At 45.6% G+C, this 26667-nt stretch overlaps 1 protein-coding gene across 1 annotated transcript; it reads right to left on the bottom strand.

Moving 5' to 3' along the window:
* Positions 1–6940: 6940 nt before the first annotated feature.
* On the bottom strand, positions 6941–25440 carry LOC138999845 (cell adhesion molecule CEACAM21-like). Its single transcript, XM_070402059.1, has 6 exons — positions 25377–25440; positions 24439–24528; positions 24175–24339; positions 22678–22923; positions 8469–8822; positions 6941–7218 (listed from the first exon to the last, which is right to left on the bottom strand). Exons 1-6 carry the CDS (start codon positions 25438–25440, stop codon positions 6941–6943), a joined length of 1197 nt encoding a protein of 398 aa, XP_070258160.1.
* Between the last annotated feature and the right edge of the window lie 1227 nt (positions 25441–26667).

Here is a 26667-nt window from a genome sequence, read left to right as displayed (position 1 = left end):
CACTGGCAAGGTGGGAAAGAATTCACCGTATAGGTGGGCACACAGTAGAGGTGGGAAGATATTTCACCGCACAAAAAGCCCACGATCAGCTGCAGAAATTGCGATCTGTAAGTGGGGTGAAACGTGTCTTTTTAGCCAGTCTAATGGAGCAGGATTCAGCTTAAAAGTAAGAAACTTTATTGTAGATTTTTGATTTGCATGCTTAAGAAATTAAAGTTTCAGAAGGTAATCTCTTACAGTTTGTGCATGTTATTACAGAACATAACCCTTGGTTTCCGGAAGAAGGTACATTAGGTCATGAATGTTGAAAGAAATTAGTCAGAACTTGGAAAAAAAAGACTCATCAGCAGGGAAAAAACTTGCATCCATACTGTTTCTCTTTGTGGAACACAGTATGTCATTTACCAGAGCCTTTTAAAGAGGCTAAAGAGGATAAACCTGGCTGAATGCTCAAACAACTTATGAAATGTTAGCAGGGCTGGGACAGTATAATGACCTGCAAAATCAGCTCAATTATATGCAGAAAGCTTATAAGCAAATCAGACTTTGTGGTAAAGTTCTTCTGTGATAATGTGCTGATAGTAAAGGGCCAGTTGCTCTTCTCTCTGTAGAAGCAGAAAAGCCAGAGAAGCCTGCGGTGGCAACAGAAAACTTATCTTTAAAGAAAAAAGTGGCGCTTTAAATCCCCTCCCCCTGCCTTCTTGCCATAACAGTTTTCCAAAGCCTTTGGTAACTTAAGACTTTAGAACATTGCTGAATTAAATAATAAAAATTATTAAATATCTAGGTATTTTAAAATGACAAAAATATGGAAATATTAACCTGAGTTTACCTCATTTAAAAAAAAATCTAGAGGATAGAATATAATCTGTTAATTGAATAGGCCTTGTATTTTATTGGAAACACATCCTTAAAATATAAATGTATTACTAATTTGAGAAATGCTAAGTATTTAACTTGCCACCTGAAATTTGAAGCTTCTAAGAATTCAAATTAAGTTGGAAGAAATTATATAGTTGTATTAACAAAATGCCCAAAGTATAGAAATTTATTTTTGAGAAAATAATTTTTGTGTTTTCTCTGAAATAATTAGGAATTCAAAATATGTTACTTGTTGGTCTAATTTTTAAAAAGGAAGATTAATTCTGTGATCCCAACTAAATTTTTAATACAAAAACCAGTTTCAACTTCATTAGTATCCTATCTAATAAAAGAGAAAATTGGTAATTAGCCGTACCTCCGTTACCCTTCCCATTGGCTAATCAGGGCGATATGCAAATTACCTGCCAGCCAAGATGGCGGCCGGCAGCCAGGCAGCTTGAAGCGAACATGAGGCTTGCTTGCCTCAGTGACGGAGGAAGCCAACGTTCCCCGCCTGCCTTGCTGGCCTCTGAGCTTGCAGGTTGAAACATTGTTACAAATATAGAACTAAACAAAACCCCAGAAACCTGCTTTCAGCCAGCCGGGATCTCAGAGCTGCAGTTGAAACAGTGTTTCGATTATAGAACCCAAACAAACCAGATACCTACTTTCAGCAGCCGAGGCCTCAGAGCTGGAGCCAAGCCTCAGAGCTAAAGCTGGCCCAGAATTTAAAAAAAGAAAGAAAGAAAGGAGCGGTTAGGAGCTTCAGTCACCTGCCAACCTGAAAACAGCCCTCAGCCCCTCACCCAGACTGGTCAGGCACCCCAGTGGGGACCCCCACCCTGAAGGGGGTGTGACCAGCTGCAAACAGCCATCATCTCCTCACCCAAGCTGGCCAGGCACCCAAACGGGACCCCCACCCCGATCCAGGACACTCTTCAGGGCCTCCTTGCACTGGGATCAGTGTGACAGGGGGCAGCACTCAAACCCCCTAATCGCCCTGAGGCTCTGTGTGTGACAGGGGGCGGGGCCACAAACTCCCTATCCGCCCTGTTCTGTTCGTGACAGGGAAAGTTACCTCAACCCCCTGATCAGCCCTGCTCTGTTCCTGATAGGGGGGAGTGCCCCACCCCCTGATCGCCCTGCGGCTCTGTATGTGACAGGGTGCGGTGCCCCAACCCCACCCCCACATGGGCCCTGCTCTGTGTGTGACAGGGTAGAGCCATAACCTCCCCATCGGCCCTCCTCTGTGTGTGACAGGGGGCAGTGCCCCAACTCCCCTATCGGCCCTACTCTGTGAGTGACAGGGGGGAGCTCCCCAACCCCCCTGATGGGCCCTGGTCTGTGAGTGACAGGGGGCAGTGCCCCAACCCCCAATTGGCCCTGCTTTGTGTGTGACAGGGTGTGGCGCCACAACATCCCCATCGACTCTGCCTTGTGTGTGACAGGGGCAGTGCCCCAACTCCCCAATCAGCCCTGCTCTGAGCCCGACCAGGGGCTGCACCTTGGGATTGGGCCTGCCCTCTGCACCCGGGGGCAGGCCTAAGGCAGCAGTTCATTATCTCCTGAAGGGTCCCAGACTGCGAAAGGGCACAGTCCGGGCTGAGGGACCCTCCCCCCTCCCCAAGTGCACAAATTTTTGTGCACCGGGCCTCTAGTCTTTTAATAATTACAAAAAGGATATAATCTTTAAATATATATCTGACAGTCTTCCCAGGTTAAATTTCAAGGCTATAACCAAGGGATGATTCTTAGAAAACTCCAAGGGCCCAGAGTGATCCAAAAAAGAATTTGTCCTCTCTTATTGAAGGAAATAATTTAAATAGAGTCAATCTAATATACTTGAAATTGTATGTAAAGCTTTAATTAAATAAAAATTAATAACTATATTTTACTTATACATATATTTTAAATGTTATGAAGATTTTGGCCTCTAAGGAGGGCAAAATAAAGTAACAAAATATTTCTTAAAATCCAACAGCAGAATTTTAAGACAGAATTCTAATTGCAGAAGCCTCTAATGGCCTGCATTTTGGGTAGGCTAGAGGTAGGGCAGCGTTTGTGCCTTGTGAATCAGACATATAAGTTTACTAAATTTACTTGCTTTGCTTTTTAAATAAAGATATCTGCTTTAATTACCTTATAAACTGGCTTTTGAAATTATAATCAAGGTTTCATATAATTTCAGCTAAATGAAAGCCAACATTTTTATAAATAATTAAATTCTAATAAATCCCTCTGAAAGTTACTGGGACTACTCTGTATAATCCCTCCGTATATGCAAATAAGCCTAAGGAGATACGCTTTAAAAATATAATTCTAAGATTAATAAAAAGGAGAAATTTAAAACTTTTGAAATCTCTTCCGCTAATATTTACAGGGTAAATTAAAGATTATTATTAAAATATTAAATCTGATCCTTACTAGTAGTCAACATAATGTAATGAGAGTCATTGAAATATAGCTATTTGGCTGCATGACCCAATATCCAAGCAGCAGCCTGTAAGTTGCTTGGTGTAAAAAGAAAGAAAAGGGTCTTTTAAGAGACACTCTCTAAGTGTGTCTTAATACTTGCTCTGGAAGGAAATAAAAAGAGGTTTCCTTCAAATACATGAAAGCTGTACTGAAAAGTCAATGTTAGGCTTCATAAGCAAAAGTACGTAATTTGTGTTTTTGTCTCCCTGAGAAAACTTAGGTAAACTTATTCAAAGGCTAATAGCACAAATTTAGTTAATGTCATTTACTGTCTATAACCTAGGACAAGTGAAGTTAAAAAATAAACTTTATTTTAGATTAACTTAAATTAGCTAGTTAAAATAAATATCCATAAAAACGTTGTTCTACTGGTCAGGAAACTGTCCCTGAAGCGTTACCTAATTTTTTACTAATGGTTTATCTCATAGTAAACTTGCAATGAATTCAAAGCAGTCCTATTTCTATACAGAAAATTAAAATTAAAAAGTTATCAAGACTGCATTGCAGAATTTCTAAAAGCCTTTTAATATTATTAGGATCAAAAAAAAAAAAGAAGGGGAGTAGTGGAATAATCCCCTGTGAGTAAATTACATAAAGAAAAATTTTTACTATAAAAATTATTTTTCACTTGTAATGCTAAAGACAAGTATGAAAACACACATGGTGTGAAAATAAGCCAAAGGAAAATGTTTTGGCCACAATGAAAGAAAGGACACAAGTCTAGTTTATAAAAAAGATTCCTTTATTAATCTTGGTCAAGAATATGTTTGTGTATTTCCAGAAAACTCCTCCAATCCCAAGTGGTTTCCTGCAACAACATATCACAGAAAAAAACTGACCAGATTGCTCCAGGAATGAAGATGTAGAAGACTCCTTGCAATGCTAGCAGTCAGCAGCTGTGCGTCACTGCAGGTTGCCCAGACCAAGCCGGAGAAGGTCGGACATGCATTGCCACCGTTTGCCCACCGTCCAAAACTAATATATCATGGCTGGCATGTACACATAAAGAACTGTTGGACAAGGACATTGAAATTCGGACACAAAGAACTATTGACCCAGTAAGAAACTTACTGCAGACTGATTAATTTGCCCCTCAACATACCCACTATTGCTTGTCTCATTTTTGTTCTCATATGTTTATTTCTAGTCTACAGATACGGAATTACTAAGGAAAAGAAACGGGGGAGATGCAGGAGGCCGCCAATTGTCTTTACTAGCAGAGAAGTGCAAACAAGGATGCCAGAACACTGGTGAACCTTGAAGCCATGGCAAGGGCCTGAGTTATGCACCAATTGTGTAGTCCTGACAAAGGGGGCTCAAGCTATTTCCTGATCCTTCTAATATTTACTGACCTTTAAGATAGCCTGTCTGTTACTGCAATTACCTGCCTGACTAAGGGTTTTATGTTTAACCAAAGTTGAACAAAATGATGGAAAAGCCTGGACACAGGTGGAAGTCCTTTCCCTTGAGTTGGACTTGCCCGCTTGGCCCCCAATATTTCCAAATTATCTCTTGTCTCTTCTCATTTATTTGTGTGCAGCTCCTCTTCCAGACCCTGAACCCTGAACCACGCGGGACGTAGGGGAACACACATACACACAGTTGCCTACCGTAAATGTCTTGACCAAGGATTGAACATGCGAACTTTAGGTGTTCAGGACAAAGTGCCAACCAACTTGGAAACACTGGTGAGGGTAAGCAGGATTTTTTATACATGATAAGGTCCTTACAAGATAAGGTCCTACCCTTCCTCAGAGAATGAGACACAGAAAACAGGAGAATTAAATTTTAGCAGAATGGACCCAAAACTTCTAGGCCAGTGATGGTGAACCTTTTGAGCTCGGCATGTCAGCATTTTGAAAAACCTTAACTTAACTCTGATACCATGTCACATATAGACATTTTTTGATATTTGCAACCATACTAAAACAGAGAGTTATATTTTTGATATTTATTTTATATATTTAAATGCCACTTAAAAAAGAAAAATCAACCAAAAAATTAGTTTGAGTGTCACCTCTGAAACACATTTCATAGGTTCCCCATCACTGTTCTAGACAGATATTCTATGAACCATATCACTGGCAAGTACTTGTGTTTTTTAAAAATATGCTTTTATTGATTTCAAAGAGAGGAAGGAAGAAGGGGAGAGAAATGGAAACATCAATGATGAAAGAGAATCATTGATTGACTGCTTCCTGCACAACTTTACTGGAGATCAAGCTTGAAACCTAGGAATTTGCCCTGACAGGGAATTGGACCATGACCTCCTGGGTCTTCGGTTGATGCTCAACCACTGAGCCATTCCAGCCAGGAAGCAAGAAGCTTTTAAAGAGATATAGGTATATTTCAAAAGGACAGGGAATGAATCTGCAATTACAAATTACAGTTACATTTCTAAAGGAAATGCTCTAAAACAAAGAATCGAGGTAAGAGGGCTATAGTCAGGAAGAAAGGTTAGAGACTCTGAGGGAATAATGAGGTCTTTGGTTCACAACACAACTGCTTTCTTCACAGCAGAGGGAAACACAACTAATTCCTTTCAGCAAAAACCCAGTTTGCATTGCCATCAGTTCCTGCAATTTATAAAGAAGGGCAAGTTCCCAGTTGTTTATAAATAGGTGCAAAATTGTTGAGAGACTGAACAGAGATGGCATCTGATCTCCCAGAAGGCTATCCTTCTGGAATTTTCCATGGAGACTATACATTTCTCTCTACAGTCACCTTCCCTTTGATAAAATGTCATCTCCAAGGAAGAAGAGTATTTTCCATCCTCCAACATGGCTGGATTCTGCTTAGTGACCTAAGTGCAGAGGACTGACATTCACATCATAGTTTGCTCTGATGCAGGTTTTTCTATGAAACCTGAGATGGGACATTTAACAGCCCCTTGAGCTTATGCGGCCTCACCCTAACACTTAACCTTCAGTCTCTCTACCTTTGGGTGATGCCCTCCTCTCAAACAGATTACAAGTCTTCATCAGGTCAAAATGAGCTCCATAAAAGGTGAGGTCACTTATAATTCTGAGGGCATCAGTTTGACCTAGGACATTTGCTAAGCCATGGTTGCATTAACAACATTCCCCATTCTATTCTATCAACAAAGAGGACAGAGTGCTACTGAATTCATGCAAATAAATCTATTGCTATAAACATAAGAATACTCCAGAAAGCATTAATAATTTTTTGGGAGAAGTAAAACAGGGAGGCAGTGTCACTGTTGCATCTCACAGAAGTGTTCTATTCCCTATTTCCATCGTCACAAGTGTCCAGGCACCCTGCACTGGTCTCCCTGGAATGGCAAAAAGTTTATGTTCCTGTGAGCTTATCTCTTACTCATGCCAGTCTTCATACAATGACTGCCCCTCCTGTGAAGCACATAGTGTCCCCTCCATTGTGGAGATGACACAAATGGGACCAATCAGAGATGAGATCCAATGTGGAATGTTATCTTATGCCAACAATAATGACAATGCCAGCTCACATTTTTTAGTATTTATTGATTCAAATCAAGTCCTCTAAGCAATTTCCACCACCACAAGAAATCTAATAGGTGCATTTTTATTTTTTTAGTTTAAGATCATAGGGGAGGAGAAGAAGATCACTAGTACTTGACATATAACTCTACAGGCGCACTTTCACTGTAGCTGACGGGGTTGGAGACTTTACACTGGTAGTTCCCAGCATCCTCTCTCCTGACAGGGTCTATGGTGAGGGTTGTGTTGTCCTCGGACAGCTTCATCCTCCTCCCGAGCTGCAGACTCGTAGCATTGAATAACCATTTGATGGAGATCTCATCTGTGTAGCAGGTCATGACCACGGCATCCTCATTCTCTGTGACTGTGGTGTTGCTGGCTAGGAGTGTCGGCACACTCACTGGCCCTGTGAAGAAATAGAGGGTGAGAATGATTGAGTGTGGGCTTGAGGCCTGGGGCCATGCTCCTTCCTCAAACATCTCAGCCCTGACTCTGATGGTTCTGAGGGTAATTTGGTTCCACAGTAAACATTAATTAATTCTAAATTTGCCCTCACTCCCCAGACCAAATCTACCCCTCTTAGCTGAAGACCCCTAAAAAGGAAGGAAATGAACCAATGATTGATCTAGGGATCCAAAGACATCTAATAAGGCCACTGGGATTGGAAGAAAAGTGGATCTATGGCTGCAGATAGACCTCAAGTGTCTCAGATCAATTTCTCATGGACTTCCTGATTCTGCTTAGGGACTGTATCTCCCTCTGACTCACTTTCCCCTCAGTGAAGGAGAATGAATATTTCACTGCCAGGCCGACAATGTACTAATCATAAAATTTTCACAGTATCTGACATTAATATTGGGAAGGAAAACTGCTCAAAAAGAGGTATTTGTTATTGATGGACTTCGTGAGAGACTCCCCTGGGCTGATCCCTGGTAAATGAGAGTTGCCGGGAGCATCTTTTCTCCTGCTCGTCACTTGGGATGCTGACCTTTCCCTGGACTCTCCTAAGTTCCCCAGAAGAGTCAGCTAATAATCTGTGGAGCTCGTCCCGTTGTGCTCTCCACACACAGTCTCATGGGAAGGACCAGGCTCCATCTCTTCCCAGAAGTGGCTGTTAGGGTTGAGCTCCAACTAGAGTCCAGATCAGGAGCCCTGTGACTCTGGCACATGGGAAACTGTTGTTCTCACTCAGCCCTTCCCAGGAGGCAAAACCCAACCTCACACAGGCTCCCTAGGGACTCCAGCTTCAGGACATTCTGTCAGGGGCCTGGAGAGGGGCTTCTCAAACTGAGATTCTCTGTGAAGAACGCAGAGAGTCCCTCAGGCCAGGACCTTACAGAGCTCTGCAGGGTCTATCTTAGGAACATGATAAGTGAAAGGGGGTCAGGGACCCAGACTGAGACAGGTGTCTCTAGGCTGACTCAATCTCATCAAACTGGTCCTTCTCTCTGTGGTGAATGTCTGTGGGGCTGGAATCTGGGAAGGGAAATCTGACTTTAGAAAATTTGTCTCCACTGTGTTTCCTGCACTAAATGCCAAAACCCAACTTGGGACACAGTGCAGAGGGGGATGGAGGAGAGTCCAGGGCTGGCATTCCTGTGTGTGAAGTAGAATTCACCCCACCCGACACCTAGAGGTCAGAGAGCAATAACTCACGGTATACATTGAGGCGTCCAAATCCCTTTACTATTTTCGAATCGTCAATGACGGCTACTGCTGTGTAGATTCCTAGGTCCCACACAGTGATGTTTCTTATGACCAGAGATCCATCAAATTTTACTGTCTCTCGACCAGTGTATGCAGGCCCTGTTATATATATCCTTGGATCCCATGATTTGTATGAAATTAAATTAGTGTAGTTCTGCCCTAATCCCCTGTACCAAATAAAGCCTGTAACATCGGGAGGCCTATTTTGGGTACGTAGAGTCACATCCTGCCCTTCAAGAGCACTGGTCATGACAATCTCAAATTGCGCAGTGGTGGGCGGGATCCAGAAGTTTAAGAGGAAGACTAGAAGAGAAGAGAGAAATTGGTCAGTATTTCATCGGTGTATTGGGATGGAGAGATGAGGCATTTCTCTTCATCTCTCAGCCTTGGTCTGCATGTGAGTTCATGTGTGCATCTCCTTGGTCATGGTCAGCAACATGGCCACCATGGCTTCAGCACCTTGGATCCTATGCTTTTTGTTTTGAATTCTCTGTCCCAGCTGTCTGTGTATCTATCCTCCTCACTGCCCTCAGATCCGTGTTGACACTCAGGGGCCTTCTTGGAAGACCTTCCCTGACCACGTTCTCTAAAGACCCTCTATCTTCACTCTCTGACCTGTCCCAGCTCTGTGCCTTTCAGGGCACTTGTGGGTACATGATGTCACTTGTAGATCTCTGTTCGTCTCTTTTCTCCCCATATAATGTGAGCTTCATGTGGGCACAGGGTGTTGTGATCTTGTGCCCCCAGTGCCTGCAATAGGCTGCAAACACCTGTGGGTCCATGAATGAGTGTTCCAGGCTTGACCAGGTCCCATGTTGTATTTTCCCATATTTGTAGTTGGTAGTGGGGACAATGTTTAGCACCCCTGGTTAAAATGTTTCTGATATCACCTGAAATAAATTGTTATGACTCTGGTCAATTGTCAAATTCAATACTCAGTGAGGAATAACAGAAAATGAATGGCAATTGAGGTTTTCCTGGCCCTCTCCACTTCCACATGATGAGATTTTCCTGCTGCTGAGCCCCCTCTCTCATCCTACTCTGCTCCCCTGTCCTATCACTCAGGTCCAAAGGAAAGTCCTTCCTCCCCTCCCAGAGTACTGTCCTCCCCAGGAGATCTTGGCCAGTCTCCGACTCCCAACCTTCCTTCAATTCCCAGGGATTGTCTCCTCCTTACCAGCCATTAGGAGCCTCAGCCAGGGGACAAGTCCTCTGCGGACAGGAGCTGCAGGGAACAGCATGGTGACTGCTAACTGCTCTGTCCCTCCCTCTGAGACAAGAGCTCAATGTCCAGTAAGGCTTCCAGGCACCTCTGTCCAGACTGGTGGGATGTGCTGTCCCTCCTAACTGTGCTGAGCCTCCTGCTGGGGCAAGATAACCTCCCTGGTCATGTGGGCCAGGGCACAGTCAGAGCTCAGTACCCTCCCTCTCCCTCTCCTCATTTTTGCCAAGCCTGTTGCCCCTTTCAGTTTACCTTTACTCTGTATTTTGGTTCCCTGGAAACTGGTGAAGCCTCTGACAACACACACAGATACAAACACAATCTTGCACATGCAGAGACAGGTGCCCAGAAAAGCAGTAGCCTGAGGCGTCCAGTTCCTGGTCATTCTCCACAGCTCCCTGTCAGTGCATGTTTGACATTTTCCTTCAGCAAAAGAGGTCTAGGGCCACCTCAGAAAATTGTTACAGGGATGTTAACCCAGCTCTGCATTGGATCTCCTGTGAAGCTTTGTAAGGACTGGCATGCCCAAGTGACATTTTAGAAAGGCTGCTTCAGGAGCTGCCCATCTACATGGATGCCAGGATGAGACCCAATGATGTGTGGGTAGGGGGCCCTGCCCCTCTCCTGTGCACAGGGAGGGTCTCCACATCCTGTTAAAATGTAAATTCTGACTCTGCGGCTGTGCCATGAACCAGAGACTATGCACCTGAGAAGCTCTCAGGGGAGGTGGAACTTACTGGCGTGTGAGCTCACTTGTTATAGCAAGGCTGTTGGGGGCACATGGCCCCTGAGAGGCTGACCCTCTAACAACAGCATTGGCCCCTGCTGCATCTTGGTCTTGGGTCTGTCAGCACCACACAATAATCCCCAATCTGGGGATTATTTCTGTTTGTGACAAAGAAACCAAGCTGGGCACTAGGTCTTCCCTGTGTTCTCAAATGTGCTGGGAAGATGAGATTTCCTCCCAGCAGGAAAGCCACAGAGGTGACTGGGGGTGAGAAGGCGTCAAGCCGGGTGATGAGTGCAGAGGGGACCCTCCATCTATTTCAGGTTATCACCAGCCTGGCCATTGTTTCTAGAGACGGAGACCCCATCATAACAGGTCTCACAAGGACCTGCAGTTTCCAGGTGTGAAGGGTAAGGTGTGAAGCAAGGACTGTGGTAGGAGCTCTCGTGGCTGTGGGTTCCAGGGACTTTGGGGAATGTTTTTCAGGAGACCCTCCCTCTCTTTGTTCGTTGACCCTCTATATGTCCTCCCTGACTATTCAGGCAGCCCCTGTCCTCTGCCTGGGGCACTTTTTTGAGGTCACTTCACCTTGATCATGTGTGATTCCAGTTAAGAGTTGGGGAGCAGCATAGAGATCCCTGAAAAAACAGCTGCACCTAGACACTGTCAAGGTCAGAAATGTTCAAACCTGTGGAGGATTTTTATGAGTATTTCAGCTGAATCGATGTCATATGACTGCAAGCAAGATCTCAAATCCTGAGAGGAACAGCAGTTTTATAGCTTATTTTTTACATTATAATCAAAGTAGAAGATGAAAAAAGTTGCATGAAATCCATTGTAAAGTGAGGAAAAGCATAGCAGGGAAATCTCTAGAAATAAATAAAAAGCAAAATGGAGAAACACCTATTATCTTGACTTTGGAGGGTCAGGACAGTTAACATTTCCAGCAGGTACAGAGGCTGTGCAGGCAACCAGGCAACATAAGCGCTCTGGGGGCTTGTATTCTGGTGCCACAGGCTCTGCCTTCAATGGGTCTAGCAAAGAAAATTTGCTGGAGGTATGTGATATCAAAGATATGTTATCCATGATGCATACGAACAGGCAAAGGGCTCACTTGAGGTAAAGTCTGACATTTGCAAAGGAAGCTGTGGGCTTGTGACCTGACTACCTGCCATCACCTGCCCAGTTAGGCATTTGTGATCAGACCACACTGTGCGTCACTGAGCTTGTCAGGCCTGTCATGTGGCCCCCTGGGCTTATCAGGTTTCTTGCACAGCCCCGTATTCATTCACAATTTCTGGAAAGAGCAGGTGGGACAGTGCAGGCATGACAGAGGGGCCAAAAAAATTCTGTTAGGGAATGGAAATAGGTCTCCTTCTGCACCTCCTTAGCCAAAGCCCAGTTCAAGTGTGGATTTCTTGTGTTTTGTAGGTGCTTCTCAATATCGCCCCCTGGAAGGCAAAAGAAGACCTGCAGGCAATGTCAGGTACTGCACTAGAAATGCTGACCAGGCTCCATAGGTGGGAGCTCACTGTGAGCCCTGGACAGAGGTGAGCCCTGATCACTAGACTAAGAGCCAGCCATCCGGGGCTTGGTCCCTGTGTGTCTCATGTCTCCTGACTGCATCCCAGGGCACGCTGGGCCCAGTGAGAGGACTGATTTTGTCCAGAGTATTATGAATCCAGTGTCAGGGGAGCTGTTCCCTCTGGTGGATGTGCTGTTTCAGGAGGATGTGCTGTTCCAGGTTTTCAAAACCAGGGCCTGGTGAGGGCTCTTTTGGGAGAGGGTGCTGGCCTGAATGGTTGAACCTCAAACTTCCCTCTATGTATTCCATCACAACATTGGGATGGTGCATCCAGTCCTCCATGTCCTTGTCTGTCATCTGCTCTAGGCCTCCCTAAGGGGCCCAGGGTCTGGAGCAGCTACACATGGAATGTCAACAAGGGGACTTTGTGGGTCCCCCTGTTAGGGGAGGGGAGGCCACCATGGGACCTTGAGCACCTCTGGCATGGAAGCAACCCCATATCCTGGGTTCTCTTCTCCCATCTGCTGAGGAAGTTCCCTTGTTCCCCAGGACACCGTGGGCTGGTGAGATGTCTCTATGGGGCCACAGGCAGCTGTATCCAGACCATAGACCTTGGGGATGGGGAGTCATCCCCTAATTTCCTTGAGGTGAGTGTGAGCACCCTCCTGCCTTGGTAGAAACTCTACCTGGGATGGAGAACCCAGAATGTCTGCCAGATTAGGGATCTGTGATAAAAGGAAGAACATGGGCTGCTTTCCAGGCCATGAAGATGTGAGGGATGTGGAGGGCTGTGATTTCCTGGCAATGAAATCAGAGAGGTCTGACCCCTCACTGTGAGGAGGTTCCTGTCCCCCTTTCCTCACTGTAAGTGGGGTAAACACCTGGGCCTGGGACATTGCAGTGTAAAAAGGGGCTGTGGTCTCCTCCTGGCTGACACCAAGGCCTTCGTGTGGATAAGGAACATGATCTGACTGCATGTTTCACACAGGGTGACCGGCTTCCATTATATGGCTTCCCTCATCTATTTAATGAGAGTTTAATGAGTATCTGTGGTGTTTCAGGTCAGGGATGGGCCCTGTGAAAACCACAGAGAGCAGGAAATACGTGGGCCCTGCTCTCGAGGAGTTTAACTTGTAAGGAAAGACAGGCTCTTAGATAAATGTTCCTTAAACATTTGTATAGAAAAGTCTTTCACACAAAGAATTAGGTGCCTGTAAAATTATTAAAGGGCTAGAGAAATGGAAGTAAAGAGTTGCCACTGGAAGTTGGGTTTCAAGGTCACACTGTCACAGCGCCTCTCACAGGTAAAAAATTAGCTGTGTCTCCCAGCGGCCACCCATCAGTCAACACAGTAGCAGACATGATAGGCCCATCTCCTCTCCAGTTTCCAAATTACACACATGTGCATCTCAGACGCTGAATTTAATTCACATCTGGATTCTCAGTCACAAGGAGTCGGGGAATGGAATATTTAACCTTTCAGTCTACCTGATATCAGAGGGAACATGGAAAGAGGTGGAACATAAAAGTCATGTGCCAACACATGGCATGTCTGAGCCCACATGCAGGCTGTGGGACTCTAGGCAAGTGATCCCACCTCAAAAATCTTCAGTGATATCATAGAAAGATATTTGGTGTTATTTCCTGGTTCTTAGAACTGAGCAACGAAAAATACTTGGAATTTTCTGATTGATAAGGGTTGATAAGAGTGTCTTTTGTGATGATGAAGAAACTCTGACAGGCCTCTGAATAGATGCAAGGTAAGGGCAGGTCAGCATAAAGCCAAAACCTTGCTTAGAATCTGGAATTTCCTTGAAGAGATGAGGGTACATAAAATGTGTAGGAATATTTGGCTGCCAACGTAAGAAGTGTTTAAACATGTAGATAATTTTTATGAGTTCATTTGAGCCAAACTGATGAGAATTGCTGGAAAGCCAAAACTCAATGGACTGAGAAAATGCTTCAGAGAATGGGAGTTTTACTTCTTATTTTATACATTACACTCAAAGCAGAAGGCGTAAGGGGCCAGAGGCACAAGAGGGAATGACTGTGCTTTTACAAACTCTCAAATCCACTGAGCTGGTTCGGGCGGGTCTCTGAGGCCCCAGGCCCCAAGGCGAAAGACGGCACGGCCTTCCAGCGGTCAGAAAGCGAGGGAGGCTCTGGCGCTTGGCTGCTCGCCGACACTGGGGGACGCAAAGTCCTGGTGTCCTGGATAGGCAAGGGGCCTCTGAGTCTCCGCCCCGGCGACTCCCTGTGACCCCGCCCTACGCAATTTACATTCCCATCTGGGCTGTGCCAGACTCACAAGTAGAAACGCCTTTGCTTCTGCAAACTTTCAAATCCACTGAGCTGGTTCAGGCGGAATCATGAGGCACCAGACCCTACGGGGAGAGGCAGCACGGCCTTGCAGCCATCAGAAAGCGAGGGAGACTCTGTTGACAGCTGCTCGCCGACACTGGGGGACACAAAGCCCTGGCAGAGATTCAAGGGGCCGCGGAGACTCAGCCAGTGCTATTTGCTCCGCCATGGCGACTCCCTGAGACTCAGCCCTAATCAATTTACATCCCCATCCAAGCTGTGCCAGGTGCACAAAAAGACCCACCTGCGCTTTTGCAGCCTATCCCAACAAATTGCAGACTTCAACTGCTCGCAGCCATGAGAGACACACTCAAGAAGCAGACCCAGGAGAACCAGGATGGCGGCATAAGGAAGAGACCTGTGCGTGCTACCTCACACAACAACATCGAAACTACCAAATATCAGACAAACACCTATCATACAGAACCATGGGAAAGTTGGCCCAGTGGAAGCTCTACAACTGGAAGGAGAGAAAGAACATTGAGACTGAGTAGGATGTGACACCAAGTACAGAGCCCAACCCAACAAACTGCAGATTTCAACTCCTCGCATAGAAAGAAGCGCATTGAGACTGAGTAGGATGTGCAGAGGCACCAAGTACAGAGCCCATCCCAGCAGGCTGCAGATTTCAGCTCCTTGCATCTGGGAGGGACGCAATTGGGGGCAGAGTCGGGTCCGGGGCCGGCCAGGGCTGGGCCTGACTGGGCCGGCACTGTGGAACTGCTGTACCAGCAAGCGCACAAACATGCCCACTGGTCCCAGTCTCTTGTGGGGCGCTGGGGGACAGCAGACAGGCAGTCTGTGCACTTGGTGGAGGGCAGGAGTGCTGGATGTTCAACCACCAGGAACGCCTGGAGATTTTGTCTGGTGGGGAGCCGCCGGCAGGGGACAGAGGGCCAAACTTCCTGTTTCCCCGGTCAGGCTGGGATGGCCCCGGTGAGGTCGGGATGGCCCCGGTGAGGTTGAAACGGCCCCGGTGAGGTTGAAACAGCCCCCGTGAGGTAGGGACGACCCCGGTGAGGTCGAAACGGCCCCGGTCTGGTAGGGACAACCCCAGTCAGGTCGAAACGGCCCCGGTGTGGTAGGGACGACCCCGGTGAGGTTGAAACGGCCCCCGTGAGGTAGGGACGACCCCGGTGAGGTTGAAACGGCCCCCGTGAGGTAGGGACGACCCTGGTCAGGTCGAAAGGGCCCCGGTGTGGTAGGGACAACCCCGGTGAGGTTGAAACGGCCCCCGTGAGGTAGGGATGACCCCAGTCAGGTCGAAACGGCCCCGGTGTGGTAGGGACAACCCCAGTGAGGTTGAAACGGCCCTGGTGAGGTCGGGACGGCCCCGGTGAGGTTGAAACGGCCCCCGTGAGGTAGGAACGACCCCGGTGAGGTTGAAACAGCCCCTGTGAGGTAGGGACGACCCCGGTCTGGTAGGGACAACCCCGGTCAGGTCGAAACAGCCCCGGTGTGGTAGGGACGACCCTGTTGAGGTTGAAACGGCCCCCGTGAGGTAGGGACGACCCCGGTGAGGTTGAAACGGCCCCCGTGAGGTAGGGACGGCCCCGGTGAGGTTGAAACGGCCCTGGTGAGGCTCAGACGGCCCTGGTGAGGTTGAGACTACTCCAGTGAGGTTGGGACAAATAAAGGGGACCAGTATGGACTGATGAACAGGGGTAGATACAGAAGCAGAGCAACATTGAACAGAATGTTAAACTACAGTGGGAAGCCTTGGGAGGGTTTGGGGGGGAATTAAGAGACCAACTGAAGGACTTATATGCATGCATATAAGATTAACCAATGGACACAAGACACGGGGCGGGGGGGGGGTAGGGGCCGGGGGAATGTCAAGCAGGGGAAAAAAGGAGACATATGTAATACTCTTTGTAATACTTTAAGAAATAAAAATTATTAAAATATTAAAAATATATATATATATTTTTTTAAAGAGAAAAAAAAAAACACTTAGGGGGAAAAATGTGGATTCTTTTTTCTAGTTCTTGGTACAACCAGTAAGTATGTCATATGGTTCATGCAAAGCCAACTTCTTCATTTTAGTCAGCAAAGGTCATCTCCTCAGCTGGCAATTAGTGGGTGAACAGAATCCACTCAGTATCATCTTTACAAGGTACCCATTTGGAAACTGTAGAAGTCTGTTGCTGGTCTTTTAGTCATCACAGCTCTGGCCACCAGATTGGAAAACCATAAAATTCTTTAAGGCTTTTCCTGTGACTGCTTTGCACTAATGAGGAGGACTTGGCCAAATCACTCTGTTAGTCATGCAGAGAAGACTGGGCAGGACCTGAATGCCCACAGGCACATGTTACTGTTTCTGGGCTCTTCTCATTCTTGTCATATTCCAATACATGGGGAAGGAGTCCTATCTTATTTTTTTAACAAATATTTATTAAATGTCCACTGTGGGTGTGTCACTTTACCAGGTATCTAAAGATGGAGAGGCATGGATAGTACCTTCCAAGAGTTATTAGTTTAGTGGGAAGAAAGGCAAATCAATAGACTGTAGGAATCCAATGTAATGTGTTCTGTATCAACCCAAGGTGCACAAGCAGGGTAGGAATAGAGGGTAAATTGCTATTTTGTCTGGAAAGATATAGAAATCCTATATAATAAAAGCCTAATATGCAAAAAAATAAAATAAAAAAATTAATGAATATTCATTAAAAAAAAACATTTTTTGTACTGGGCAGGAAACTGTTCCTGAAGCATTAGCTAATTTTTTTAAATAAATCTTTATTGTTCATATTATTACAGTTGTTCCTCTTTTTTCCCCCATAGCTCCCCTCCACCCAGTTCCCACCAACACTGTCCTCATCCATAGGTTTAGATTTTTGTCCAGTCTCTTCCCACACCCCCACACACCTTTTCCCCCTGAGAATTGTCATTCCACTCCCTTTCTATGCCCCTGATTCTATTATATTCAGCAGTTTACTCTGTTCATCAGATTTTTTATTCACTTGATTTTTAGATCCACTTGTTGATAGATATGTATTTGTCATTCATAATTTTTTTCTTTACCTTTTTCTTCTAAAGGAATACCTTTCAGCATTTCATATAATACTGGTTTGCTGGTGATGAACTCCTTTTGTTTTTTCTCATCAGTGAAGCTCTTTATCTGACCTTCAATTCTGAATGATAGCTTTGCTGGATAAAATAATCTTGGTTGTAGGTTCTTGGTATTCATCACTTTGAATATTTCTTGCCACTCCCTTCTGGCCTGCAAAGTTTCTGTTGAGAAATCAGCTGACAGTTGTATGGGTACTCCCTTGTAGGTAACTGACTTTTTTTCTCTTGCTGCTTTTAAGATTCTCTCTTTGTCTTTTGCCCTTGGCATTTTAATTGTGATGTGTGTTGGTGTGGTCCTCTTTGGATTCCTTTTGTTTGGGGGTTCTCTGTGCTTCCTGGACTTACAAGTCTATTTCATTCACCAGGTAGGGGAAGTTTTCTGTCATTATTTCTTCAAATAGGTTTTCAATATCTTGCTCTCTCTCTTCTTCTGGAACCCTTATAATTCGAATGTTGGTACGCTTGAAGCTGTCCCAGAGGCTCCTTACACTATCTTGATATTTTTGGATTCATTTTTCTTTTTGCTTTTCCGGTTGGGTATTTTTTGCTTCTTCATATTTCAAATCTTTTACTTGATTCTTGGGATCCTCTTGTCTACTGTTGGATCTCTGTATATTATTCTTCACTTCAATCACTGTATGTTTAATTTCTAGTTGGTCCTTGTTCATAACTTCGAGGGTCTCACTAAATTTATCGGCGGTTTCTAGAAAATTCTAGAAAAACCTTATAACTGTGGTTTTTAACTCTGTATCCAGTAGTTTGTTTTCCTCCATTTCTGTCGTTTGTGATCTGTTTCTTTGTCTCCGCATTTTGGCTGCTTCCATGTGTTGATAGAGTGACTTTGTGTGCTATGTGTCCTATAGGGCCCAGTGGCTCAGACTCCCCAATTACCTGAGGTGGACACTCTTGGTGCACCCCTTTGTGGGCTGTATGCACAGTCTTGTTGTAGTTAAGCCTTGATTGTTTTAGGTGTCACTGGGAGGAATTGGCCTCCAGGCTTGTTGTCTGAGAATCAGCGGTGTCTAGAGTGGGAGAACTTCTGTGCTGAAAACACCCTTATGGGGCAAGACTTGCTTCAGTGGGGCTTTGGTGCTCACTGAGTCTGCCCCCTGAGTGTGTCCCTTAAGGATCTAAGGAGTTGTAATCTGGATGGTCCCACTCTGACCACTGGGTACACTGACTCTTACATCTCTAAGGAGGTGCTAATTTAGCCTCTACCTGAGGCTACCCAGCAGGAGCTGTGGAGAGATCTGCAGATTCTTATTCCTTGTTTCGGGTTTGGAGGTACCCAGATGAGACCCAGCTTTGAAGCAATGCAAGCTGCTGTGGGGCCTTGGGCCTTCTTTTGGATGTTCTGGGTCTCTCTGACCCAGCTGCAATTTGTTAGGTAATATTCAGAATGCAAAGGGCTAGGCCTTTCATATGCAAAGCCTCTGCACACAGCTTAGGTGGGGCAGGGTCTCAAGGGAACAACAGGGCGGAGCAAACAGCTATGGCTGACCCTCAGCCCTGTCCTAAGAGGCCACCAGGTCTCAGTGTCCCACGCTAATCGCTGCAAGCACCTCTGCAAGAAAGCCGCCCTCGAGTTCATCACAGTCCAGTTTCTCCCCATATGAGTCTGGGTCCCCAGAGACTTGCCCGGAACTGGAGTTCAGAGCAGTTTGGAGCTTGAGACTCCCTCCCGATTGAAAGAGATACTAGTGTCCTCCGTTGCCAACCCTTTCCTCGCATCCCCATACCTTTGCACTTTACTTCTGCACCTCCTCTGAGTCTCAGTGTGCTTTTCTCTTTCCTTCTAGTTGTAGAATTCCCACTCAGCCAGCCTTCCTGTGGTTCTGGATGATGTCTATTTTGTCTTTTAGTTGTAGTTTTGAAGTGGTTGAGGGAGGCAGCAATTTCAGGTGTTTACCTATGCCGCCATCTTGGTTTCTCCAGTTAAAGTTCTGTGAAGGTGTGTCAACTAATTTTTTACTAATGGTTTATGTCATAGTAAACTTGCAATGAATTCAAAGAAGTCCTATTTCTGTACAAAAATTTAAAATTAAAAAGTTATGAAGACTGCATTGCAAAATTTCCAAAAGCCTCTTAATATTATTTAGATCATAAAAGAAGGGAGATAGTGGAATAATCCCTTGTGAGTAAATTACATCAAGAAAAATTTTTACTTTAAAAATTATTTTTCAGCCCTGGCCTATTTGGCTCAGTGGATAGAGTGTCGGCCTGCGGACTCAAGGTTACAAGGTTCGATTAAGGTGAAGGGCATGTACCTTGTTTGTGGTCACATACCCAATAGAAAGTGTGCAGGAGGCAGCTGATCAATGTTTCTTTCTCATTGATATTTCTAGCTCTCTATCTCTCTCCCTTCCTCTCTGTAAAAAACCAAAAAAATATATTTTTTGAAAAAATAAATAAATAAAAATTATTTTTCACTTGTAATGCTGAAGACAAGACACCTATGAAAACACACATGGTGTCAAAATAAGCCAAAGGAAAATGGTTTGGGCACAATAAAAAGAAAGGATCCCAAGTCTAGTTATAAAAAAGTTTCCTTTATTAACCTTTGGTCGAGGATATGTTTGCATATTTCCAGAAAACTCCTCCATGCCCGAGTGGATTCCTGCAACAACATATTACAAAAAGAAACTGACCAGATTGCTCCAGAAATGAAGATGGTGAAGACTCCTTGCCATGCTAGCAGTCAACAGCTGTGCTTCGCTGCAGATTGCCCAGAATGAGCAGAGAAGGTGGGACATGCATTGCCACCATTTGCCCACCATCCAAACACTAGCATATCATTGCTGGCATGTACACATAAAGAACTGTTGGACAATGACATTAAAATTGGGACTCAAAGAGCTGTTGACCCAGGAAGAAACTTACTGCAGACTGATTAATTTGCCCCTCAACATACCCACTATGCTTGTCTCATTTTTGTTCTCATATGTTTATTTCTAGTCTACAGATGCGGAATTACTAAGGAAAAGAAATGGGGGAGATGCAGGAGGCCGCACATTGTCTTCACTAGCAGAGAAGTGCAAACAAGGATCCCAGAACGCTGGTGACCCTTGAACCCATGGCAAGGGCCTGAGTTATGCACCAATTATCTAGTCCTGACAAAGGGGGCTCAAGCTATTTCCTGATAAAATAGTCTTATAGTAAATCCTTCTAATATTTACTGACCTTTAAGATAGCCTGTCTGTTACTGCAATTACCTGACTGACTAAGGGTTTTATGTTTAACCAAAGTTGAATAAAAACTTGGCGAGGCCTGGGCACCAGTGGAAGTCCTTCCCCTTGAGTTGGACTTGCCCGCCTGGCCCTCCAATATTTCCAAATTATCTCTTGTCTTTTCTCTTTCATTTGTGTGCAGCTCCTCTTCCAGATCCTGAACCCTGAACCACACAGGACATGGGGGAACAGACATACACACAGTTGCCTCCCATAAATGCCTTGACTGAGGATTGAACATGCAAACTTTAGGTTTTCGGGACAAAGTGCCAACCAACTTGGCCACACTGGTGAGGGTAAGCAGGACTTTTTACATCTTGGTTTAAAATGTTCCCACCCAAGTTAAGCTCCTACTCTTCCTCAGAGAATGAAACATGGAAAACAGGAGAATTACATTTTAGCAGAATGGACCCACAATTTCTAGGCAGATACTATATGAATCATAACTGAAAAGAAGTTATGCTTTTTAAACATACACTTTTATTGATTTTAGAGAGAGGAAAGGAGAAGGGGAGAGACATAGAAACATCATTGTTGAAAGAGAATCATTGATTGACTGCTTCCTGCACATCACTACTGGGGATCAAGCCTGAAACACAGGCATGTGTCCTGACTGAGAATTGAACCATGACCTCCTGTTTCTTGGGTTAATGCTCAATCACTGAACCACTCCAGCTAAATGTCAAGAAGCTTTTAAGGAGACATAGGTATATTGCAAAAGGACGGAGAATGAATCTGTAATTACAAATTGCAGTTACATTTCTAAAGGAGATGCTCTAAAAACAAAAAATCAACATAAGAGGCTTATAGTCAGGAAGAAAGGTTAGAGACTCTGAGGCAATAATGAGGCCTCTTGTTCGTAACACAACTGCTTTCTGCACAGTGGAGGGAAACACACCTAAATCCTTTCAGCCAAGACCCAGTTTGCATCACCATTAGTTCCTGTGATTTATAAATAAGAGCAAGTCCCCAGCCATTTATAAATAGTTGCAAAAAGGTGGAAAGACTGAACAGAGATGGCATCTGATCTCCCAGAAGGCCGAGCTTCTGGAGTTTTCCATGGAGACAATACATTTCTCTCTACAGTCACCTTCCCTTTGATAAAATGTCATCTCCAAAGAAGAAGAGTATTTTCCATCCTCCAACGTGGCTGGTTTCTGCTTGGTGACCTAAGTGCAGAGTACTGACATTCACCTCATAGTTTGCTCTGATGTAGGCTTTTCTATGAAACCTGACATGGGAGATTTAAAAGCCCCTTGAGCTTAGGCGGTCTCACCCTCACACTTCACCTGCAGTCTCTCTAGCTTTGGGTAATGCCCTCCTCTCAAACAGATTACAAGTCTTCATCAGGTCAAAATTTGCTTCATAAAAGGTGACGTCATTTATAATTCTGTGGGCATCAGTTTGAACTAAGGACATTTGCTAAGCCATGGTTGCATTACCACCATTCCCAATTCTATTCTATCAACAAAGAGGACAGAGTGCTACTGAATTCATGCAAATAAATCTATTGATTTCTTTGCAAATAATTCTTATGAACATAAGAATACTCCAGAAAGCATTAGTAATTTTTTGGGAGAAGTAAAACAGGGAGACAATGTCACTGTTGCATCTCACAGAAGTGTTCTCTTGCCAATTCCCATCATCACAAGTGTCCAGGCAGCCTCCACAGGTCTCCCTGGAATGGGAAAAAGTTTATGTTCCTGTGAGCTTATCTCTTACTCCTGCCAGTCATCAAACAATGACTGCCCCTCCTGTGAAGCACATGGTGTCCCCTCCATTGTGGAGATGGCATAAATGGGAACAACCAGAGATGGGGTCCAATGTGGAATCTTACCTTATGCCAACAATAATGACAATGCCAGCTCATATTTTTTAGTATTTATTGATTCAAAGCAAGTCTTCTAAGCAATTTCCACCACCACAAGAAATCTGATACGTGCATTTTTATTTTTTTTTAGTTTAAGAACACAGAGGAGGAGAGGAGGATCACTAATACTTGACATCTAACTCTACAGGCGCACTTTCAGTGGAGTTGATGGGGTTGGAGACTTTACACTGATAGTTCCCAGCATCCTCTCTCCTGACAGGGTCTATGGTGAGGGTTGTGTTGTCCTCGGACAGCTTCATCCTCTCCTTGAGCTGCAGAGTCGTAGCATTGAATAACCAGTTAATGAAGATCTCATCTGTGTAGCAGGTCATGACCACAGCATCCTCATTCTCTGTGACTGTGGTGTTGCTGGCTAGGAGTGTGGGCACACTCACTGGCCCTGTGAAGAAATAGAGGGTGAGAATGACTGAGTGTGTGCTTGACACCTGGGGCTATGCTCCTTCCTCAAAGATCTCAGCCCTGACTCTGATGGTTCTGAGGGTTATTTGGTTCCACAGTAAAAATTAATTTATTCTAAATTTGACTTCACTCCCCAGACCATATCTACCCCTCTTAGCTGAAGACCCCTAAGAAGGAAGGAAATGAACCAATGATTGATCTAGGGATCCAAAGACATCTAATAAGGCCACTGGGATTGGAAGAAAAGATGGAGCTATGGCAGCAGATAGACCTCAAGTGTCTCAGATCAATTTCTCATGGACTTCGTGATTCTGCTTAGGGACTGTATCTCCCTCTTCCTCACTTTCCCCTCAGTGAAGGAAAATGAATATTTGACTGCCAGGCTGACAATGTACTAATCATAAAATATTCACAGTATCTGACATAAATATTGGGAAGGAAACTGCTCAAAAAGAGGCATTTGTTATTGATGAACTTCACTAGAGAATCCCCTGGGCTGATCTCTGGTGGATGAGCAGCTGCCAGGAGCATCTTTTCTCCTGCTCCTCCCTTGGGATGCTGACCTTTCCCTAGACTCTCCCAAGTTCCCCAGTAGAGTCAGCTAATAATCTGTGGAGCTCGTCCCGTTGTGCTCTCCACACACAGTCTCATGGGAAGGACCAGGCTCCATCTCTTCCCAGAAGTGGCTGTTAGGGTTGAGCTCCAACTAGAGTCCAGATCAGGAGCCCTGTGACTCTGGCACATGGGAAACTGTTGTTCTCACTCAGCCCTTCCCAGGAGGCAAAACCCAACCTCACACAGGCTCCCTAGGGACTCCAGCTTCAGGACATTCTGTCAGGGGCCTGGAGAGGGGCTTCTCAAACTGAGATTCTCTGTGAAGAACGCAGAGAGTCCCTCAGGCCAGGACCTTACAGAGCTCTGCAGGGTCTATCTTAGGAACATGATAAGTGAAAGGGGGTCAGGGACCCAGACTGAGACAGGTGTCTCTAGGCTGACTCAATCTCATCAAACTGGTCCTTCTCTCTGTGGTGAATGTCTGTGGGGCTGGAATCTGGGAAGGGAAATCTGACTTTAGAAAATTTGTCTCCACTGTGTTTCCTGCACTAAATGCCAAAACCCAACTTGGGACACAGTGCAGAGGGGGATGGAGGAGAGTCCAGGGCTGGCATTCCTGTGTGTGAAGTAGAATTCACCCCACCCGACACCTAGAGGTCAGAGAGCAATAACTCACGGTATACATTGAGGCGTCCAAATCCCTTTACTATTTTCGAATCGTCAATGACGGCTACTGCTGTGTAGATTCCTAGGTCCCACACAGTGATGTTTCTTATGACCAGAGATCCATCAAATTTTACTGTCTCTCGACCAGTGTATTTGCGCCCTTTTATATATTGCCCTGAACATCATGACACATATACAATTAAATTAGTGTAGTTCACCATGAATCCCCTGTACCAAAAAAAGCCTGTAACATTGGGAGGCATATTTTGGATACGTAGAGTCACATCCTGCCCTTCAAGAACACTGGTCATGACAGTCTCAAATTGCGCAGTGGTGGGCGGAATCCACAAGGTTAAGAGGAAGACTAGAAGAGAAGAGAAAAATTGGTCAGTATTTCATCGGTGTATTGGGATGGGAGATGAGGCATTTCTCTTCATCTCTCAGCCTTGGTCTGCCTGTGAGTTCGTGTGTGCATCTCCTTGGTCAAGGTCAGCAACATGGCCACCATGGCTTCAGCACCTCAGATCCTATGCTTTTTGTTTTGAATTCTCTTTCCCAGCTGTCTGTGTGGCTGTCCTCCTCACTGCCCTCAGATCCCTGTTGACACTCAGGGGCCTTCTTGGAAGACCTTCCCTGACACATTCACTCTCTGACCTGTCCCTGCTCTGTGCCCTTCAGGGCACTTGTGGGTACATGATATCACATGTAGATCTCTTCTCGTCTCTTTTCTCCCTGTATAATGTGAGAAGCATGTGGGCAAAGGGTGTTGTGATCTTGTGCCCCCAGTGCCTGCAATAGGCTGCAAACACCTGTGGGTGCATGAATGAGTGTTCCCAAGCTTGACCACGTCCCATGTTGTATTTGCCCATATTTATAGTTGGTGGTGGGGACAATATTTAGTGACCCTGGTTAAAATGTTTCTGATATCACCTGAAATAAATTGTTATGACTGTGGTCAGTTGTCAAAATTCGATACCCAGTGATAAATAACACAAAATGAAAAGCAATTGAGATTTTCCTGGCCCTCTCCACATGATGAGATTTTCCTGCTGCTGGGCCCCCTCTCTCATCCTAATCTGCGCCCCTGTCCTTTCACTCAGGTCCAAGGGGAAGCCCTTCCTCCCCTCCCAGAGCGCCGTCCTCCCCAGGAGATCTTGGCCAGTCTCCAACTCCCAACCTTCCTTCCATTCCCAGGGATTGTCTCCTCCTTACCAGCCATTAGGAGTCCCATCCAGGGGACAAGTCCTCTGCTGGCAGAAGCTGCAGGGAACTCCATGATGACTGCTGTCTGCTCTGTCCCACCCTGAGACAAGAGCTTGATGTCAAGTAAGGCTCCCAGGCACCTCTGTCCAGACTGGTGGGATGTGCTGTCCCTCCTAACTGTATGCTGAGCCTCCTGCTGGGGCAAGATAACCTCCCTGGTCATGTGGGCCAGGGCGGGGTCAGGGCTCAGAACCCTCCCTTTCCCTACCCTCATTTTTGCCAAGGCTGTTTCCCCTTTTAGTATTTTGGTTCCCTGGAAACTGGTGAACCCTCTGACAACACACACAGATACAAACACAATCTTACACATGCACAGTCTGGTGCCCAGAAGAGCAGTAGCCTGAGGCATCCAGTTCCTGGTCATTCTCCACAGCTCCCTGTCTGTGCACGTTTGACATTTTCCTTCAGCAAAAGAGTTCTAGGGAAACCTCATAAAATTGTCACAGGGATGTCACCCGGCTGTGCATTGGATTTCCTGTGAAACTTTGTAAGGACTGGGATGCCCAAGTGACATTTTAGAAAGGCTGCTTCAGCAGCAGCCCATCCACATGGATGCTAGGATGAGACCCTATGATGTGAGGGTGAGGGGCCCTGCTTCTCTCCCGTGCACAGGGAGGGTCTCCACATCCTGTTAAAATGTAAATTCTGACTCTGTAGCTGTGCCGTGAACCAGAGACTATGCACCTGAGAAGCTGTCAGGGGAGGTGGAACTTACTGGCCTGTGAGCCCACTGGCTATAGCAAGGCTGTTGGAGGCACATGGCCCCTGAGAGGCTGACCCTTTCACCCCAGCATTGGCCTCTGCTGCATCTTGGTCTTGGGTCTGTCAGCACCACGCAGGGAGGCCCACAGGCCCCAAACTGGGGATTATTTCTGTTTGTGACACAGAAACCAAGCTGAGTACCAGGTCTTTCCTGTGTTCCCAAATGTGCTGGGAAGCTGGGATTTCCTCCCAGCAGGAAAGCCACAGAGGTGACTGGGGGTGAGAAGGCGTCAAGCTGGGTGATGAGTGCAGAGGGGACCCTCCCTCTATCTCAGGTTGTCACCAGCCTGGCCTTCTTTGCAGAGACAGAGACCACATCACCAAGTGTCTCAGGAGGATCTACAGTTTCCAGGTGTGAAGGTTAAGGTATGGAGCAAGGACTGTGGTGGGAGCTCAGGTGGCTGTGGGCTCCAGTGTCCTTGGGGAAGGTTTTCAAGGAGACCCTCCCTCTCTTTGCTGGTTGACCCTCTCCATGTCC

This window comes from Myotis yumanensis, unplaced genomic scaffold (assembly GCF_028538775.1).
Source record: "Myotis yumanensis isolate MYYU_CA2020_CCGP unplaced genomic scaffold, mMyoYum1.0.hap1 SCAF_23, whole genome shotgun sequence".
In the NCBI taxonomy this organism is placed as follows: Eukaryota; Metazoa; Chordata; class Mammalia; order Chiroptera; family Vespertilionidae; genus Myotis; species Myotis yumanensis.
This window is presented reverse-complemented; position numbering and strand designations above follow the sequence as displayed.